This window comes from Lycium barbarum, chromosome 4 (assembly GCF_019175385.1).
Source record: "Lycium barbarum isolate Lr01 chromosome 4, ASM1917538v2, whole genome shotgun sequence".
In the NCBI taxonomy this organism is placed as follows: Eukaryota; Viridiplantae; Streptophyta; class Magnoliopsida; order Solanales; family Solanaceae; genus Lycium; species Lycium barbarum.
Window position 1 is genome coordinate 28,516,767 of NC_083340.1, and position 21,723 is coordinate 28,538,489.

At 35.5% G+C, this 21,723-nt stretch overlaps 1 protein-coding gene across 4 annotated transcripts; it reads left to right on the forward strand.

The window, feature by feature from the left end:
* The first annotated feature begins 4,436 nt into the window (after positions 1-4,436).
* LOC132635720 (uncharacterized) lies at positions 4,437-13,073 on the forward strand. 4 transcript variants are annotated; one of them, XM_060352227.1, is made up of 7 exons: positions 4,437-4,613; positions 6,003-6,070; positions 6,635-6,893; positions 10,575-10,648; positions 11,376-11,510; positions 12,333-12,371; positions 12,805-13,073. In XM_060352227.1, the coding sequence occupies exons 4-7, from the start codon at positions 10,631-10,633 to the stop codon at positions 12,967-12,969; spliced, it is 357 nt and encodes a 118-aa protein (XP_060208210.1). In that variant the 5' UTR covers positions 4,437-4,613; positions 6,003-6,070; positions 6,635-6,893; positions 10,575-10,630; the 3' UTR covers positions 12,970-13,073. The 4 variants fall into 4 exon arrangements, 2 of the variants coding, with proteins under 2 accessions (XP_060208210.1, XP_060208211.1); XR_009580694.1 differs by lacking the exon at positions 11,376-11,510; XM_060352228.1 differs by lacking the exon at positions 6,635-6,893.
* Positions 13,074-21,723: the final 8,650 nt, after the last annotated feature.

Below are 21,723 nucleotides of genomic sequence, written 5' to 3' on the forward strand. Positions count from 1 at the left end.
GGTTGAAGATTTGCATGTAAAGACACTTCCGATCATTATGGGAAATTAGGACTTTGTTGGGAATTCCGAGGCCGCGGGTAGATTCATGGGTGTCATTTTGTATGTATGCATGCTTTGTGTTGTGTTTTTGAGGCCTTGGATGAAATGTGGGGTGATTGGGGGAAAAACTGGACAAAGTCGAGCTCACTGCCCAAAATGGACCGCTGCAGTGGTGGGAGTACCGCTACGGCGATACTGTTGTGGCTGTGGGTGGACCGCTTCCAGCGGCCTGCCATTTATCGGGTGACCGCTGTGGCGAATTATTGACCGCTATGGCGGTACCACTATAGCGGTGAGTCGACCGCCATAGCGGTGAGCGGAACAGCTGCAGCGGTAGGCGTAAAACAGTAACCCGAATTTTATATACTCAGCTTTATTTTCTTTTTTCGCAAAACACCAACACACTTCCCAACAAGCACCTAGAGAGAATTTTCCAGCTAGGTAAAGATAACCTCGAGAGGTAAGTTCCATTGCTTTTCATTCCATCATTCCCTTCCCCTTCATTATGGTAATCATTTTCTTGGGTCTTTAATGGTAAAATTGAAATAGAAACCCTAGAATGTTAATAAACCTTCTAAACTTGATGGGTTATGGTTATTATCGCTTAGTTATCATTTAAATGTGTTGTTTAGTTGCTAATTGTCATAAATTGAACAATTAGAATAGTAAACTAAGTGATTTAAGGCCAAGGGTTCTATAATAATGGTGTCTTTGCCATAGAAAATTGTTTGGAATGGGAATGTTTGATAGAATGTTGTATAAATAGATGATTAATGAATACTAGGGGCCTTGATAGGTTGTTTATCACCTAGAAAATCATCCACCCTTAGAATGGGAAGAAGAAGGGTATTCTTGCTTTGGTGTTTGTAAATTGAGCAATGTGACTCATTGAACCTTCTATTTTTAGACCGTGAATGTATTGAGGCTTTGAGAAAAGGAAAGGTTGTAGCAGAGTAACCTGCGTGTTCCAGCTCTACTTTGAGGTAGGTTACGGTTTACTTAAGTTAGACTTTGGTTAGTTGATTGTATGTTTGGTGATCTCCTTAGGAGAAAGCATGTCTAGTTTCCTGTGTGATTAAATCTACAGTAGACGTGTTTTGATGAGAAGCTAATATAATCTTCTCAAGGGTATTGTAACATGAAATGATGAGTTGATTGTTGATATTGGAAAGGTAAGAAACATTGTTTGGTAAGGGGTGTGGAAAGGCACTCTTGTGACCCAGATTATGGGCTCGTGGTCCGAGGATCATTCTGGACACGAGAGGTTCTTTGATATGTCCCGTAATCGAGGTTCGTTCCGGGGCGAAGGTTTGTGCTCGAGTCCGAGAGGTATTCCGGAACGGGTGGTACATGGACACCATGGGTCCCCTGTAGGTCATGGCTACTGAGCTACGAACTAAGCTAAGAATTCAGCTTGCATGTATGTACAGTAAGTGAGGCTATTGTGGTAAATTTAATTCCGTTGTGACTTACGTGATTGAGCTGCTTGACATCTTGGTGATTTCATTTTGATTATTCTTGGTTGACTTGCTGTGATTTCTTGATATTCATGTCTGTTGACTGGCTTGTTTTATTCTATTGATTTTACGAGAAATGCATGATACTAATCTTAGTCGGCCTATGATATCTACCGGTACATAATGTTTTTACTGATACTACCTTGTTGCATTCTTTGAGTGCAGATTTTGATACAGAGACAGTTGCTCGTCCTCACATCTAGCGTGGAGGATATTTGTTGATGGATTTTGGGTGAGCTTCTTCCCATGCCGGGCCGCCCGAAGATCTTCTTGCTATGATGTCTTTTCGTACTCTGGACATTATAGATTACTTAATTGTTAGACTTCAGATTCTTAGACATGTTTTAGCTTAGAGTCCTATACGATGACTTTCGAATTTTGGGGATTGTAATAGTTAGAACTTCCGCACTTATTTCAGCATTTATGGCATGATTTACTTTTTTCTTTTGTTGTTAAATGAGTAATAATTATTTAGTTTGGTTAATATAAAACCGGATTGAATGGATAGGTGTCTTGTATGTTGGTTCGCCCACTAGGATTTAGATGGGTGCCAGTCATGGCGGCTTGGGTCATGACATTGCACTTATAAAAGGATCATAATCTCATGATTGAAGGACAACTCTCATAGGCTAAACACCATTAGTATAATTTCTATAAGCATTTTATAAGCTTTTTCTACTATTCTTTGTACCTGATACTCAAGCTCAATTGCTCATCCGGAGTCAATATATTGAAGGATTCCTTACAAGCCCATTCAACTTAGGCTAAATCACTTTATATTTATTTTGTTCAATTGTTAATTACCTAATTTTAACTATTGTTTATAACAAAACAATTCGCGTATCCTTTGAACCACAATACAAATTTTATTGTACTCTTTTTAGGGTAAACAGTTCCCACCGACGTAGGAATTCACCGACTCACTGATGTGACCAAACAAACTGGTCCGGTAACACCTGGTCTCAATAGTGTTTTTGTCCTAATATTTCATGTGTCATCATCCACTAACGTTAGCTGAAGAGCTTTAGTTTTCCGCTGCTAAATTCATGTTATATAATCCAAAGCTTTATACACTTGTATTTATCAGTGCTTATCAAATCTCTATTCTCTTATATAAGTACTAGATAATCTAAACCTCATGCTGAGCATGGGCCCAATATGGCTGTAAACAAATTTGAGATAAATTTTATATAGAGAAAATTTAAAATTACTGCTACTATTTTGCCTATTTAACAAAAATTAAAATTAAAATTTTAAAAGTTGTTCCCAAAAAAGTTATATAGTGTTTTGACCAATATTCTACTGGTCCTGACCAAAATTTTAGTATAATTTAATAAAGTAACTTAACCTTTTTTTTTTTTTGCACGTATAGTACGTTGGTATTAATTATCAGAACATTCATTTCTTAGGTTGTAAGCACTAAGAATCTAACATTCTATCTGCTTATACTATAGCTTAATGCTATAAATTTATTAGGTTTGCAAAGATATATATTTGCTTCTAGGATTGAGTTGTATTTTATACAACAACAGTGAGTCATTATACATTATTCTCTTGAAGATCAATCATTTATAATTTATTACTACAAATAAAACTTAGAAAGTTCGGCGCCTAATTAAAATGCGTAATTTATCTCGACAGATAGCAGAAAAGTTGTTAGCATGATACAACATTTGCTTATGTTCTTTTTTCATGATTACAATGATATATTATTAATAAGTACTTTTACCATTTATATCAATTCAGTGAAAATATTATCGTGTAGTCTCACATCATAAGTGTATTTTCTTTAAAATCAAATTTAAATTTTACTAAAGTTTATGATATATAGTTACACATCAAATTAATTTCTTTCAAAGTTTGTTCTTATTAATGTTTATTGGTTATATAATTTCTCAAATTGCATTTATTCATTCATTATTTTGGCATTTTTTAAAATAAAAATCCGCATTTTACTTATATTACCAATAAGTTGTATGCTCAAAACACGATTAATATAATACTGTAGTTTGTGCTCATATCCAAAACTTTATTATATTAATGTTTGCTACGAATATAAAATTTTGCAAAAACTCAAATTCTTCGAGATGATATTTTTATGTGATTTGTTAATACTTTTTAAAAGAGAAGACTTTTTTAAAAGGAAAACTATTGTCCCCTCTTATTTGAGACAAAACAATAGTACATATTTAACCATCAATTGATAACTTGAATTTCAATTTGATTAATTTAAAGGTGTAAAATATTCTATTGTTAATGTATGTAGATTGGACCTAAACAATACTTATTATTTTTACCAAATTTTGATTTGGATAATTCTAAAATTAAAACAAACTTACATTAGTTCAAATTATTATTACATGTTTAAAATGAAACAAAGTAGAAATTTGATTTTCTGTTTAAACGAAAAACTACTATTTTAAATTTTTTGGTGAATGCTCTTAGTTTATTCTAATTTCAAGTACTTCATTCATCTTAATTTACTTGTCATGTTGTATTTGCACATTTTTTTTAAGGAAACGTCAGTTAGAATAATAATTTGATTAAATTAACCTTATTTATTCTTTGATCTCAATTTAATATTATTTTTTTCTTTTACGACATTAATCTCTTTTCACATTTATTAGAGTAAGAATAAAAATGAAAAAGTAATAAATTCTATCTTTTTTTTTTTAAAATACATATGTTTTAAGTAGATTTATTTTAGTAAACATCTTATATAATATATATATATATATATATATATATATTTCTACTATTAATAAGTGAAGGGTTGGGTACGACGAAGGGTATATACGTAAATATCAATTTTTTTTCCTACTGTTAATAACCAAACATGTGTCCCACTTCTACACACTTCTTCCAATGATCTTCATATATTGAAAAAAAAGGAAAAACGGCTCTCCTTACAAATTTTAGAAGCTACCAGAACATCAGATCTATTCACCCTCACTTCATCTTCTCCCCTTCTGACATCGTTACTGCTCCTCAATACAGACCCAATTTCTCTGCTTTGGTTCGACTTAGTCTTCGGTGGTGTTGTATCAGTGAGTTACAGTAAGTTATTTTCCTTCTATTCTTGGTAGTTAATTTGATGCACAAGTAAGAGTGAATTATTCTTGGTAGTTAATTTGATGCACAGGTAAGAGTGAATTGATGACTAAAATGAATACCTAAGTTCATAGACATGCACACCTAATAACAATTTCTTGTCGTACAAAGAAATTCACTGGTGTTATGACTGGGTTATAGAGTGTATTTCGTGAATTTGTATTTTACTTAATCCATTGTATTATATAAAATCACCTACTTTTTCCATCCATTTAATTGCATGTAATGGTCCTACAATTTTGTTTCACATTAACAGTAGAAATAAGTGATTTTCCATGTCTGTGTCTTTCAACTCGAGCTCTTTCATATTGAATAATACAAGCCAATTTCCTGGAAATGTTGTTGGATTATTGAGTGGAAAGTTTGATTTTAAAAAAACTTCCATTTGTTTATGCTTGCTGATTTTGGGTGAGTCTCCTATTTGATTGATATGAGTTGGCTTCTTCATTTGATGTTTTCCTCTAAAAGATGGCCTGTTTTTGCTTCTTTGTGGTGGTGTTCTGTTCGCTGGTTATTTCTATGTGTGGTATAGAATAAATATTTAAACTTACAAATTAAACTTTAATATATAACTTTATAAAGCACTTGAAAAGTTGATGTCTAACAATGAAAGAAAGGTGTATATTCAACACTAGAATTGGATTGCTTAAAAGTCTTTGGGGGGACTTAAATATGTAAACTTACAGATTCTCGTGAAAGCAACTATTGTCAAAGAATCTATAGGACTGTAAAGAGCAGCTGCTGAGTACCAAAATGGACCATTTGTAGTTTGTTTATGGTATCCAAGCCCCTTTTCCAGACAAGTTATAGCATCATATACTTGTAAGTATAGTGTGTCTTTTTCCTAATATCGTATAATTCTACAATTTTGATCATTTTGTTCTGTTGTTATGTAGTATGAGGATAATGCACACCTTGAATACCTGGAAAGTTGTGGAGGATTCCTTTGGGGACACCATTGGCTCATGCCAAAGAAAACTCTCATGTTAACTTGTAGCCAATCTAGAAGAAATTTTAGAGAGCCATACTTACAGTTTTGTTTATCCCTTCATCTATGAGGAAGATTGCATTGGCTTCTATTGACTTAATAATTCTACCGGAGCGATAGACCAAAATGTTAAATTCTATTCCCAAGTTGGTTGTGGCCTATGTTTTTGTTATCCTATTTTGCGAATATTAACTTACGGTTCTACCTTACGGTTGTGATTGCTATGTGAAATTAAATTTTAATTCTATCTTCTTTTTATTCCCTGCACATTTTTAGGATAGTTTAGGGTAATTGTATCTTCTTTTTATTCTACAGCTAACAATTTTGTTCTTGCTTCCCAATCACAGGCCAGGGACCTCAAAGCTGGAGGTATAACATAAGATTTTCTTGCAAGGATCCAAGTTTCCTGCTACTGGTACACATTTTTTCTTCTTGCTTAACTTACTCGGCTTTATTTGTGACTTTTTAATTTCCCACTTCACAAAGGTTTTTTTCTTCCTCTTTACTATTTCTTGCTTCTTTTAGGTTTTATCACGTTATCACACAAATATTGATCTTTGGCAATGCAGGCCTTGAACTTCTCTATTGAAATAAATAGATTAGATATAAATACATAGAGAAAGGTTTGGAAAAGTAAGACAATAATAAGCTACTTGCATTCAACATTACTTTGGCATAAAATGTTTGGTTCCGTTTATTTTTTTCTTATCTATCTTCTATACAACTACATCGCTGAGTTAGTTTGTAAACCCAAATTTGATCAGTTTATTTAACAAGATGTGAACAGATTAAGAGTCTATTTGATTTAGATTTATTAGAGTAATTGTTTAGTAACTTCCATGTCAACAGCCATCTCGAGGGAGAGATACCATAAATGTGAATATAATTTTTTGAGGAGAGATACCACCAATCTGATTTTCGTAATTGTTTATCTTCATATTTTATTACTATTTGTACTTTTTAATTGTTTCGAAATTAGATGTCTGACAGAAAAAGAAAGACGAACAACGTCCAAATGAAGAAAAATCTTAGACGTCGTATTGCCTATAAAGAAATGTCGCCTGACCAAAAGGCAGCACTTCTAGAACGGCGTCGGGTAGAATACGCTATGGAAAGGCATACTCTCTCAAAAAATTCTACTCTTGACTGTTCTACTCAGAAAAGCATGATTTCAGGAGACCTTGCTTTGGGACAACCTGCTCTGTTCATTCGAGAGACACCTTCTTCTTCTCGAAATGGTTGGTTAAATCAAACTTCATTTTTACTTGACCGCTCAATTTACATTAGATCTTAAAAAATTAAAATGTTTCAGGCCGCAAATCAACACAAGTGGGTTGTTGGAATATGAACCGACTACCTTCCTATCCTACTATTTTAAAAAATGTCCCAAATTGTAGATTCTGCAAAGCCAAAAGATTTCAATATGAAACCCCAAGCTTTTGCTGTAGTAATGGTTCAGTAAGATTAGTTTCACACCAACTACCTCCTGAATTAAAACGTTTCTACTATGGCAACTCCGATGAATCCAATCATTTCCGTACTTACATTAGAACATACAATAATATGTTTGCATTCACTTCACTTGGAGTAAAGTACGATAAGGAATTGGCACAAAGAACTCAAGGAATCTACACATTTAAAGTTCAAGGACAAATGTACCATTTTCTTAATAGCCTCACTACTACAGATAACAATGCAAGAAATTTACAACTTTACTTTTATGATAATGCATGAGAATGATATAGTTAATAGAATGGCCTTTTCATAAAACCTCAATAGATCTGTTATTGCGAAATTAGTCGATATTCTAAAAATTAATCCATACTCCGTTTTTCTAAAATCTCTAACACATATTCCAAACTTATCCAACTTCTACATCGCACATAAATGTGATTCTGCTTTGGACCAACAAACATACAACTTACCCAGTGTTTCAGAAGTTGCAGCTATATGGACTAATGAAGAATTGGACAGTCCTACTTCTACACCACATATTCGTGTTTACATACATAGCAACACTAACCAACTGGTTCACTATTACTATGGTTGTTACGATGCATTACAGTATCCTTTGTTGTTTCCCTACGGTGAAAACAGTTGGCATTGTGGTATCCAAAGAGTTATACAAAAAGCAAACTTCCCTAGAAAATATTCTTCTTGCAAGCATCATAACATTCCAAGTGTATCCAACATGTATTCAATTGATGGATTTCTTGATATTGAACAAGAAATTTTGCAGAAAGAAAGACAGAAAAAGAACACTGTATCTTGTCGTGAATATTACTGTTACAAATTTCAAATTAGAGACGATGAAGAAAATGATACTTTACATTCTGGGAGAGTATTCCAACAATTTTATGTAGATCAATACATAAAAGTGGAAACACAAAGATTAGACTTCTTGTTATTCAATCAAGATTTATTTCGAATTGAAGTATTAGCAGGACTTATTGATCTTTTAAGACTAGGAGAAAGAGAGGCTTCAAATATTGGCAGAAAAACATTCCTTCCTGCTAGTTTTACTGGGAGTCTTAGAGATATGCGACGTCGATACATGGATGTCATTACATTAGTACAACACTTTGAAAAACCCGATATCTTTCTGACCATGACATGTAATCCTTCATGGCCAGAAATAGAAGATTTCTTACTTCCAACTGATGAAATACAAAATAGACCCGATTTAATAAGCCGAGTATTTAAAGCAAAACTAGAAGAACTAAAATCTGATATAGTTAAAAAAAAGTATATTTGGAAAAGTTGCTGCTTTTATGTACTCTATAGAATTTCAAAAAAGAGGTCTTCCTCATGCACATTTCCTTATTATACTTCAAGATGAGTATAAATTATTGACACCTGAGGCTTATGATAGAATTGTTTGTGCCGAACTACCAAATCCTGATACAAATCAATATTTACATTCTTTGGTTATTAAGCATATGAGGCATGGACCTTGTGGAACTTTAAATCCTACAAATTCGTGCATGAAGAAAAAGGGATATTGTAAATTTAAATACCCCAAAAGTTATGCCAATGGAACATCTAAAGGTCAGAATTCACATCCAATATATAGGAGACGAGATACTGGAAAATTTGTAAAAGTTAGAGCCCAATATCTTGACAATTCATGGGTAGTTCCTTACAATCCATATCTACTAAGAAAGTTTAATTGTCACATAAATGTTGAAGTTTGTGCAGATATTAAAGTTGTTAAATATCTCTATGAATACATTTGTAAAGGGCATGATAAAATTGCTTTCAATCTACAAAGTAACGACACTAACAATACAGACATAGATGAAATAAAGGAATATAGATCAGGCAGATGGGTATCACTCCCAGAAGCTATGTGGCATTTGTTTGCGTTTCATATCAATGAGATGAATCCCAATGTATACCAACTTCAGCTACATCTTAAAAATCAACAATTTGTCTCCTTTAAAACGACTACAAATCTAAATTCAATACTTAAAAATCCTACAAATCGAAGAACAATGTTGACAGAATTTTTTTCAATGAACGAAAAAAATAAACATGCCATAGAACTTAACTTATTGTACAAAGAATTCCCAGAACATTTTGTTTGGTCAATGACTGATAAAATGTGGTCACGTCGAAGACAAGGTTATGCTATCGGACGTATTATTAGTTGTCATCCAACAGAAGGAGAAAGATACTACCTTCGACTATTATTGATGAACATACGAGGAACAAAATCATACGAAGATCTCAGGACTGTAAACGAAAAATCCTATAACACATTTAGAGAATGTGCAGAAAAAAGAGGATTGTTAGCTTCTGACAATAACTTAATTGAATGTATGTTAGAAGCTGCAAATTACCAAATGCCTTATAGTCTATGACGTTTATTTGCCACACTATTAGTATATTGTAGTCCTGCTAATCCTAAAGGATTATGGGAAAGATTTGAAAGCTCCATGTCTGAAAACTTTACAGCTATGTCAAACATACAAACAAAAAACACTCGTTATTTAGTTCTAAGTCAAATAAATGATATATTGCATTCGATGGGATGGAGTATCAATGAATTTAAACTCACGTCAGAAAATATTACATCTTTTACATCTTCTAGGATAATGCAAGAGGCTAGAGACACCTCATTTAGAAGGAAACATAATTGTAACTGAAGAAGATTTATTACTATATAAAAAACTAAATAAAGAACAAGAACAAGCGTACATCGCCATACTTAATAGAATATTCTCAAATGAACCAGGAGCATTCTTTATTGATGGTCCTGGAGGAACGGGAAAAACATTCTTATACCGCGCTTTATTAGCTACTGTACGATCAAAGGGATTTATAGCTTTAGCCACAACAACTTCTGGTGTTGCAGCTTCAGTGCTTCCTGGAGGACGAACTGCTCACTCACGTTTTAAACTTCCTACTGATGTAGGTGAAAATTACTATTGCAATATAAGGGTAATTCTATCTTATATGCACATGCATGTCTGAAAATAGATGATTGGTGTATGTGTAATTCGATATTATTTTTATTACTGATCAATGACACCTTTTCAATTTTTGGCACTAATTAATTACTACAAATCGATGTCCATAAAAAAATCTGTTGTATCAAGCTTGTTCTTGGCTGGTTGATATATGTGCATATGCAAATTTTCCTTCTTTATTTGTAGATACAAGTTTCCAAATATATGCCTAGATGCATGTTTTTGGTTTTTGATTTTGGTTCTACAAAATTCAAAATGGTATTTGAGTATGAAAATGGGTCCTTTACGGTCCTATTGAGGGTGAAATTGTTGTTTAGCAATACAATCTATTTTTGGGGATAAATAATGATCAGAGTAGGTTTGGAAATGATTAAAAACATTATGGACTTAGCTCTTTTGTTTACCACCAAGTTTTTTACTACAACATCATCCTTATCTCTGATGCAGATCAAAGTCAGACCAAAAGAGTGTCTCTTCCCTTTTAAAGCTCAAGTCAGCATATAATGTTACTTCAAGTGAAGGTACACATTTATCTACTTGTCTATTGAAGATACCATGCTTTCTATTTAGTTGAGTCTGAGATTTTCTGGTTGCCTAATTTTAGATATACGATCAGTATAGATTTTGGCATGAAGGTATACTTCAATGTTTGTAAGCATCGAATATAAAATTTGATATCTAGCATGTATTTAAAGAAATCACTTTAAAGAATAAAATTTAAAGTTTATTAGAGCAAATTAAGAATAATCTTATTTTTGGGTTCACAAAATGAATGTATTAGTTATGACTTGTAACTTCGTATGCTTGGTCCTCCTTTTTCAAGTAATACCTAGATGAATCACATGCTGCCAACAATTGCTGCTACAGTCCAGTTACATTTACAATGTAGTACTATAACTTTGTTCCACTATTGAATGTACATAATATGAGGCATACTACATTAATTTTATTTAACTCCTACTAAACAATTAAAACAAATAGGGAATTATCTTCTCGAAATCAGATCTCTTTTACATAATATGTATGTTGCTTTGCTGCTTCTATTTCTTGAAAATTTGCAGGGAACTTCCCTTAGTTCGATAATTGCTACTCAATTAACTTGGTTTTGGTTTCATTCTTCACCTTTTAATTTGGACAACTCTTATGGTTTGTTAATAGAATCCTCATACTGCTGCATGATTTTGAACTTTTATTCCAACTCTCTCCAAGATTGATGGTATACCTTAAACATTGCATTACAATTTGCAGATTTATCGGGATACTGTACAAGTTTCTCTTCTCTTTTCCACAGCCGACAACAACTGGTTGAATCCAGATTGTACCCGCTTACACCAAGAACATCAAGAATTTCATAACTTTTCTCTTTCTAGCAAGCTTGGCAATGTAATAATATTACTTTGTTCCGCACAATATGAAGCATATTATGTTATGAGTAATATTTAACTTAATGGTACTAATTCCTTTTTTTTAGTTAAACTCCTACAAAACGAATAAGAAAGTACCTTGCAAAAGTCAGACCACTTTTATATAACAACATTCGTCCGTGTTTTGCACGGGCTCGGCCATCTAGTAATATTTAGAAATGACACTTATGGTGTACGAACACTGCAATGAATTATTGTACAAAAAGTAGTGTAGATTGTATTGTTGGGTTCGGGCTATTTTATATTTATACTCGGGAATAAACATGTGGATTCCACTTTTCTTAAAGTAAACCACATGTAACCATCTCTACAGCACTATTTGGGTCTTCTAACAGGGAGTAACATCTGCAATTCTCCACACTAATCTCCTCTTCGATACTCGTTCCGCAATCTGCCTTCGTTACTGCTTCGCTGTTTCGATGCTCCATCTCTATTTTTCGTGATGTTCTGTTCTTTTTCTCTTTGTTAACAGTAAGCGACTTTCATTTAACTGAGTGTTAAATCTGGTTGTGAAGGTGAATTTTTTAGTTTGATAGTTCATTTGAATAATGGTTGGCTTTATATCATGTGATTTTCTTACATTTTTAGCATATGGTTCTAGAAAGTAAATCTTTTCCTCTGCTTTTCTATTTTCTACCTCACGATTAAGTTGGGTAATTTAATACTGATGTTACTGGCTTAGCACCCTAACATTATTCTGCACAGAATGCGTCTAAGTTATTTGATTATATGCCTAAAACAACTGAATTAATTTTTTCGGACGCCTTTTTTTTTTTTGCAGGAACTACAACAGATTCATCTCTTAGCACAAGTCCAAAAGGTATATTTTTTCAGTTTTAATGGACAATACTGTAAAACAAATGGACGATATTGGTATGTGTATGTGTAACATTTATAGTTGACATATTCTATTTGCTTGTATGTATATATCTATTGCACTATTTCTATTATTCAGAATTAGTGCCTAAGAAAGCTTGAACGATGTTTTCTTCATACAAGCTTATCTGAATATTGACTGAAGCCTGAGAGTAGGAATATTATCATGTTAGTAGCTCCAGCTTAGTATGCAACATATTACCGCCATCATGCTTCAACTTTGGTCAGGTTCTATTTTTATGGATACCTTCAAGCAGCTATAGTTCAAAATTATCTGTCCACTGTTAATTTAGTGAATATCTGGTATATGTTTAAGTTGCTCTTGGTCATCAAAGCATTCATTCGTGTGGGCTATTTTTAAGAATGACTTGATGCAGGCTACAAATGAACTTGGTGATGATCAATCATTAAAAGCTAGGGAGGATGATTTTGCTGGTTATGAAGGTATTTTGAGGCCTCAATATTCTAGATTTACATGTAAAGTAGTGTCTCACTTTCTTTTAAGTTACTGCAAACAAGTTTTCTTTAACCATGTGAGATAGATTATCTTGGTATATATTTTTATTTGTACTTAGCTGTGACGTTTCATCTTGGATTGGTTGTTGAAATTTCTCCTGCGGTATGAAATGTTAGTATTTCAATTGCCCGTTTTTAGTCTTTTGCGATTAAGAAGATGGTGGCATTTAATTATGTGCTTTTTCATTTTTTTCATTTGTTGTTATATGTGAATTCCAGTGTTGATTTGCATAGGTAGAATAGGAAAAGGGTGGAAAAGTTTAGGGATGTCAAGGAACCAATTGTAGAAGAATTATGAAGATTGTAGAAATCTTTATATTTGTTCTAGCTTCATGCATGAAAAAGCAAAGAAATTGCTACTTAATGTTAGAAGATGTGATATTGTGCACAATTCTGGTTGAGTCCCTAAGAATATATGGAGCGTGTAATATAAATAACTGCAGGCATGAATTCTATCATAAACTAGAGGAGGTGGTGGTAACCATATTTTTCAAGGGCATACCTGCCAAGAATAGTTTTGTTTGACTTTGGGGAACAATTAGTATGTGTTGTCACTTGTCAATTATCCATCTGAGATATCTTTTATTCAATAATGGACCGACAGATATGCTCTGTTCTCCCCTTGATTTCTTTCAGCTTGTGTTCATACCAGGCAAAGATGCCCGCTCTTTCCAGCCTAGGTTTTTCTGTAGGTAAGGCTGAACTTAAAAGATACATCTGATATTTTTGGACCCATTTTTGTTGTAATTTTAGGACAAATACTATCTAAATAAATGAAAAATTTGATATTATTGCCTTGCTTTTGCACAAGTGACTGAGGTTTTGTATATTTTGATGGTTTTATAGTATTTGAAGCATCGACAGTTTATTACACATTACTTTTGATCTGTTGGTGATCCTTTTTTGATATGTCCATGATACCTAAAAATGCAGATATGAAGTTATGTCTACAAAAATCGATAGATTCTAGCATCAGGCTCTTTTCTTTATTAATTTTCATTCTCATTCATAGCAAGTAACTTTTAGTCTTTATGCACATTCACATGTTTGCAGAATTTGACTATGGACCATTATCTATTTGCCTTTCTCACCATCAATTCATGTAAAGCGAATCTCTGTTAATTGCTTTTGTGAAATATTTCAGTAGGTCAGTTTATTCTTCAAGAGTTTCATCCCCTATTGGTCTTGAAAGATGAATTATTTAGCATTGGAATGAAATAGGCACGAATAGAGTGTAATGGTTACAGAAAATTTCAGCAATTTACTCCAAGTAGTTTGCAGTTGAGGTGAAAATTATTTGAACTACATTAAACTTCTTTGTGGTGTTGTCTTAAGTTAATTGTTATGTCTTTTAAGGAATTTTTCCATGATCGTAGGCCTGTATTAAGTAGTAAAGTCATTGACTTTCTGCACAATTGGTAATGGACCAGTGTTGTTTATTGAGTGGTCTGTTCACTTTCTTTTTCTTTTTCTGAATTAAATTGCACGAAAGTATGATTTCTCTCTGTACGTAGTCTAAAGAAGTTCTCTATTACTATAGAGGGTAAAATTCAACAACTTGTCAAATTACCATTTCTATCAAGATAGTTGCTTAATTTGTTTGTGACTATGTCATAACATGAAGAATAATCTTGATTTCTTTACTTAAATAGACTCATGATTAGTGAAAGGTCAGCCCATTCAAAACCTTGCTAAACCCTGAAGGCTGAAGTGCTGAACTCTGTAGTTGATGAAAGTCAAGTATGTCAAAAAATACATATCTACTACGAAGTGCACGAATATAAAAACCCTCATTCTCTCTTCAAATGGTGAGAGTTCTTACAGAATATTACACCTATATTATTTGAATCAAAATGTTTTCATGAGCTGACATGTTACATTATCAACTTTTTCTTTGAAAGTTGGATTCTAAAAATGGAAAAGAAATGCTTCTTGAAGTGCAAGAAATGTATACGCTAATATATCTTTGGTCAAAACAACAATAAGGTTGTTTAGAAGAAAGTGACCCAAAAAGAAAAACGTGAGAATTTGGATTCTTTACTGTGGGAGTTGAGCAAGCAATGTGGTCAAAGATGCTTTTCATGCTTATAGATGAACTAATTGAATTGGCCATTACTGTATTTCCTTCTGCTTCATATCTATTGCCATTATACTTTCAAAGTTATCACAAAGTCATGTTCTTTTCTCTCTAAATTATCATACTTAAAACTTGTTTCCTTAACATGAGCTCAAACACGTAAGTTGCAGTGTTGGGCCGGTGCTCAGCACGGGCATCCCTATCTAGTTACAGATAAATGACATGACAGAATAGCAAATACGACAGTTAAATATCTAGACTAGATCTCAGGCTAATAGAAGAAAAGAAAAAAAAAGAAGTTGTATGGTTTTGCTACCTACACAAACTTTTGAAGAATAGCAATCAAATGAGGCCCACGTTTTTTGTTCTACAATGATTTCTTTTGCTCGCGCCAATGGGTTGATACACACAAGGGAGTGAATCCACAATTATTGACTTAATGAGGATGCTTTTGGAATTAAATGGATATTGCCTGATTTTTTTTTTTTTGAAAAGTCATTGTTTTTACTTGCACAATGTATAACTGCTCTGAGTTAGCTTTTTGATAAATTTACGAAACTATCCTTGATCGTCCCAAGTATGGGTCTTCTATATAGTAGAAATTATTACATGATTAAATGAAACAAAGTAGAAATTTGTTTTTCTATTTAAACGAAAAACTACTATTTTAAATTTTTTGTGAATGCTCTTAGTTAATGTCACGACCCATTTAGGATCGTGCGGGCACCTATCTTTCCCAGGCGAATCCTCTCATTGAATAACATATCAATTAAATAAAGACGATTCATTTAAACCGATAGATATTTAGAAGTAACAACGAAGCATCATATTATATTCAATAAACTCAAGATTTAATGTGATTACAACAATTTAATGATTACAGACTTGATCTGACTTCCCATGACCTGGTCTAGACTAGTACAAGAGAGACTAAATGATTCCAGATTACCACTATGTTCTAAGACTCAACCTCCGTCCCGGAATGAAGTGGAAGGAGGCCTTCCAGATAGACACCGCGCATTTCTGCTTCATACCACAACCAACCATTTGAAACAATCTACACCCCAAAAAGGGTGTAGCAAGTACAATATCAGTACAATTCACGCGTACTGAGTAAGTACCATAAGCCGACAATGGTTAGAAACACATATCAGTAAAACAATTCACAGATAACATGATAGTAACCAAACCAAGTCATACGTCTATCTACCGCGCATCATAACATCAATACCCTTTAAATGATTAACTTCCCTCTAATAACCACAAGACAATTTCACAACCAACTCGCAATTCATATATCATTATATCGTTCGTTTTTAGTCTAAAAGTCAACTCCTTATCATAACACCCTTTACGCTATAGCACTTAGAGACCAATATGAAATTGATCTTACGGACGATCTAAGGAATAATTTGACAAGTACAAACAACAACTATCACGCCAAGCGCACCTCAATGCCTAAGTAGAGCATCTAATTCCAAATATGCCAAATCCGAATATATCAAGTCTGAATCTGACATCACAAGTACCACACCAAACATCTCAATCATAACCCATGGTGCAATGCAATGCAATAATGTGTGGATGCAATGCAATGCAATAATGTATGGATGCAATGCAATGCTATGCAAATGATGTGTACACATATGCTCCGAACAGAAATATCAACATCTCGGTAGCACAACCCAGTGTGACTCACGAAGTCTAAATGCTACCCGTCCCGGATCTTTGCCAAATAGACAGATGGGACCGCAGAGTCTATGCACTCACTCAATCAATGATTCCGAAACTAACTTCAGATATCAGCCATCTCACGTCACTCAAGTAAAATCGAGTCCAGCTCATCAAAATGTTTCATCAAGTATCATCAGCATCTCAACAGTGTATCAAAAAAATGAGAATGCGTGCAATTATCAACATCAATAATCATGCTCAATATTATAAGTACCAGTAATGGGTACACCAATAATATATCCGAATCACAAATACCAACAGTGGGTATGCCAACAATATCATAATCGAGATGATAAAATAGAATCCAATATCTATCAACAACTCATGGCATCAAGCCAGCGCAATAGAACACAATCAATCACAACACAATGGAATGGCTAGTCCCAAACACACAACAGGTTAATCAAGTCGATATACCTTATGACCACTTCCCTAAATCGGCCTATTAGATTAGAAAAAGCAATTTCACCTTCTACTCACAATCATTCGTCCCAACTCAGTAGAGAACTCAATCACAATCGTTGGTACATTTTATCCTTCCATTTATTAACTAGGTTCGCTATTAAGACGTAACACAATTAATCACATATTACGGAAGTTCCCGTCGTGAGACATAGAAGAATTAGATATCACCCACTAATCCCAAGTCATATATATCCACCGATATTCAAGAAACCACATCAAACATCCTAAAGAATCTACAGGCCACAAGCCCGAACATACAAATCACAAAACAATGCCATCCTAGGATTCCATCCCAAATCTCGAAATTTCTACACATGCTTTTTCCGTTCATTTTAGTACATGAATATGAGAAACTAATCGCAGTCTGCTGAAAGGGAAGCCATAACCTACCTCATGGACGAGCGGGTACCACGAACATCCATTGATTCTTCAACTCGATCACTACACCGTAATCCGCATGATGAGCTTGGAGACAAACATGAGGTCCAAGAATGGAAATTACCATTAGAACCCTCATACGAGATTTCAGATTAAAAGAAAGGTTTTGGGATCTTAACCCATTCCTTGATTCCATCTATAACAACACTAGATGATTTACGAATTTTTAAGCTTATATTGAGGAAGACCCATTTCCAAGATCTATGGAAGAACTCATTTTTAAGAAAAAGGACGGTAGGAATCTAGGTTATTAACTCATTTAGAGGAAGAACATGGAAGATTGCTTAATGGGATTCTTGTGAAAATTATTGCTAACCCATCATCCACCCAACATTAATACTTGTAATACCCATTAGATGGTTCTTTAGGTGAAGATTTATTTGGAAAAATTTACTAGGTGGAAGGAGAATTTGAAGGTATTAGAAGGATTATCAAGACTAACAATCTGATTATTTTCACTTCCTAAAGGACTTGGGCAGCTGGAATTTAGGGTTGGGAGAAATATAAGAGTAATTCCCCAAATGAGGTCTTAAATAGTGATTTTACTGTACGAGACCGCCCCAGCAGTAAGTTCACCGCTTTAGCGATGCCGCGAGGGCGGCTGAGTGATCGCTATGGCGGCTCACTGGCTATAAGCTCTTACCGCTATGGCGGTGATTCGACCGCTACAGCTCCAACACTGTAGCGCCAATACTGGCGCCATGGCAGCTCAGATAGGGACTGGTGGCACACACTTCTATCTCTCACACGATGCGCACAACGATTTCGATTGAATTAGCAATTTCCAGAGCAAACTGGATAAAGACATTACTAAGGAGTCGAAGTTACCGTCTTTCTTTGAAATTCACAGTAACGACGAAATGGGTCGTTACATCAGATACCAATTGAATAACCGTTTGTGCCCGAACGGCAAGGGAATGAACAAATGCTGACAGGTGATGCATTTAGTAACCAAGACTTTATAGTACCATCTTACCCTCATAGCTCGAATTCATCATAAGTGAACACGATGAATGACGTAGTTGGGGAACCTTTCGTTACTTAGCGCTCTTAGACGTACTCAATAAAATCGCCTGGTTACAAATAAGATTTCGGCTTCACATACCCACACTATACTAGTGATCGTTACTGATTTTCATAACTTGTACTACAATCCAAGCAAGTTCGGAGTCTATTAGACTATAAATGTTTTGCAATGTATCAAGGCAAGAAGGACTCATGGGCAAGGAGTGATTGTAAGAGGTCCTCCACAAGGTGTAAGGCTCGAATATTACCCAATGTATCAAGTATTGCATGGACGGAATTAGGAAACCGCTATAGTGGCTATATGATCGTTGGGATGGTGCCGCCACAGCGCCAACACTGGCCGCTGCGACGATCACCCAAAAATCTATAGGATATCACCATAACGGCCTCCTGATCGCTATGGTATGGCCGTCACAGCGGCATTGCTGGCAAAATATTAAGGGGGAACGGACCCTTTTCCTTCACTTCCCACTCCTAACCCATTCAAAAAACCTCTCCACATTCCCTAAAACTCCGACCCTCACTTCACCTCTACACAAATAGAACTCTCTTAATTCCCCACTCTTCCTATTTAGCACTAATACGGCCCCTCATCCACTCACTTTTCTCTCTCCCTCAAGAAGAAGAAGAAGAAGAAGAAGAAGAAGAAGAAGAAGAAGGACAACCAAAGCAAGAAAGGATCGACCTCCATCTACTCATCCGAAGCTTCAAAAACTCAAGGTTAAATTCGATTCCCCTTTGCTACATAGTTAATAACAACACTGCACATAGGCTTAACAAGTCTAGGTGGTTAGGATTTTTTAGAATTTCGTACAAAGTTAGGGTTTTTGGAATTTTGGGTTGACACTCTACTAAGACGAATTTTTGGAGCAATCCGAACTAGTTAATCGTTAGGATATCCTCCCCTTCGAACGCAGTGTGATCATCGCACAGATTTGAGCCGAAAAACTTGCACATCGTAAAGAAAAATTATTGTAATAGATTTTGGAGTTTTCTCAAAATTCGAGCTAGTTTGTTATTAGAATAGCACCTCAATGGCGTTTAAACTTCATGTGCACTGATCTCCTGCCCAATCTGTGCTTCAAAACAAGTTTTTGATCTAAAAAGTGGGGTTTGAAATCTGAAAATTTGCGTTTTCTGTCGGGAAAGACGATACAGCTACAGAGGTTGACTGACCGCTACAGCTTTACCGCTGTGGCACTCAGTTGACCGCTGTGGCAGTCATCAGGAATTTAGTGGGACCGCTGTGGCGGTTTGTTTTCCGCCATTGCTATACCACCATGGCGGTCTGCAGACCGCTACAGCGGTACTTGCAGATTCTGGAGCTGTGCAGTTCCCTGGCAGGGCATTCTTTATCGAGTTTTTCACGTTGGTTCTTACTAGAATGATATGAAACTGATAAAACACGAGAATTAATACACTTCTAATTCTTTTACAGGCATAATAGCTGAAAATCAAGAACAAGTACCTCAATTCCAAGGAGCGGTGCCCCAAAATGTGGAGGTGCCCGTTTATGAAAAACTCTCCACTCGCCAAAGTAAACGGCTACACTTGAGCCAGAAGTCCATTCCTCTACCATTGGAGCGAGGATTTGACATAACGGATGTGGAAAGGCGGTCTCCGAATTTTTGGAGCAGGTTAGTAGCGACCAAGTGGACTCGCTTGGTCCGAAACCTAGGTGATTGCAATGAGTCTTAGGTAAGGTAATTATATGCCATGGTACAGGCAGATGATGTAGCGAAGACTCCCTGGGCTCATGGTAGGGGAGCAATATATAGTGATCGTTTTACTGCTGAAGCCAAGAAATGGTTACGCATTGTTAGTCATCGGGTCCGCCTTTCATCGAAAACCTGTGATGTGATCTATGCCCGCGCCCTTGTTATTGCCGATATACAGGTAAATGTGGAGGCATAGGTCATTGTAGAGTGGAAGGAGTTTGCGGATAGAGATGGGGGAAGATTGATATTCGCTTCCCTAATCAACTTCCTATGCAAGAGGGATAAGGTTCCAAATAAGGATGATGATGATGATTGGGTCCAGCCTGATCCCCCTTTCCATCCGCTGCGAGCGAAGGGTTTTGGGACCGCGATTGTCAGTTAGAAAAGGAGGAAGGTGGACGATGCAGGCGAAGGGGGAAGTGGAGCTGGGGCTGACACTGGAGCTGGGGATGATACTGAGGTTGGGGTTGGAGGTGGTGCTGAGACTGGGGCTCCTCATATCCAGGGCCTCTTTGAGCGCATAGATTCGCGCTTTTATGGGATGGTAACCATATTCCAGACAATGTCCCCAGTTCATCAGGTGCTACTGCTAACTGCCCTACACAGAAGGAGATGAAGGGGTATTTTGATACCCAGACGCAGATGAGTAAGTTACTCACTAGCCTCTAGACTACATACACCACCCTGGCTAAAAACCACGATATGCTTCGCAATGATTTTGATAAGGAGAGGATAAAGAACAAGGCGCGCGACAGGCTTAACATCAGATCTTTGAGGGTCACTAAGGGAATGTGCGATAACATATACCCCATTGTGCCGATGCTAGTGGAGGATGATGATGACTCCGAGCAGTGCTCCTTCGAGAGGAGGCCCGGAAAGATGGCAAACAAGGTGGATTAGATGACATTGGTGGTAGCTCGGATGATGATGGTGCAACCAGCATGCGGAAGGCCTAGAGATTCCCCGTTCCCCTTTTTTTATTATGCTTGGTTGCCCTTGTAGGGCCTTTTATTTCCAGACAATCTTTTCATTTGGTTTGCCTTGTTGGCTTAGATGTTTGAAATAATTTCTATTGGTTTTCTTTTTGGTTTAGATTTTGGTGGTTTGGTCTTATATTTTGGACCATTCCTTTTTGGTTTTTAAGTAATTTGGGTTGTATTAGCTGCTTTGGATGATTTATCGCCCTTGTCGGGTTTATTTTATGTGATTGCTGTCGGTAGACTTTTTGTCGTGTTTCTATTTTTGGCTGAAATCAAAGCAGGGGAAAGTAATGCAAACAGGGGAAAAATCAGGTCTCTGATCTCAGGCACATCGCATCGATA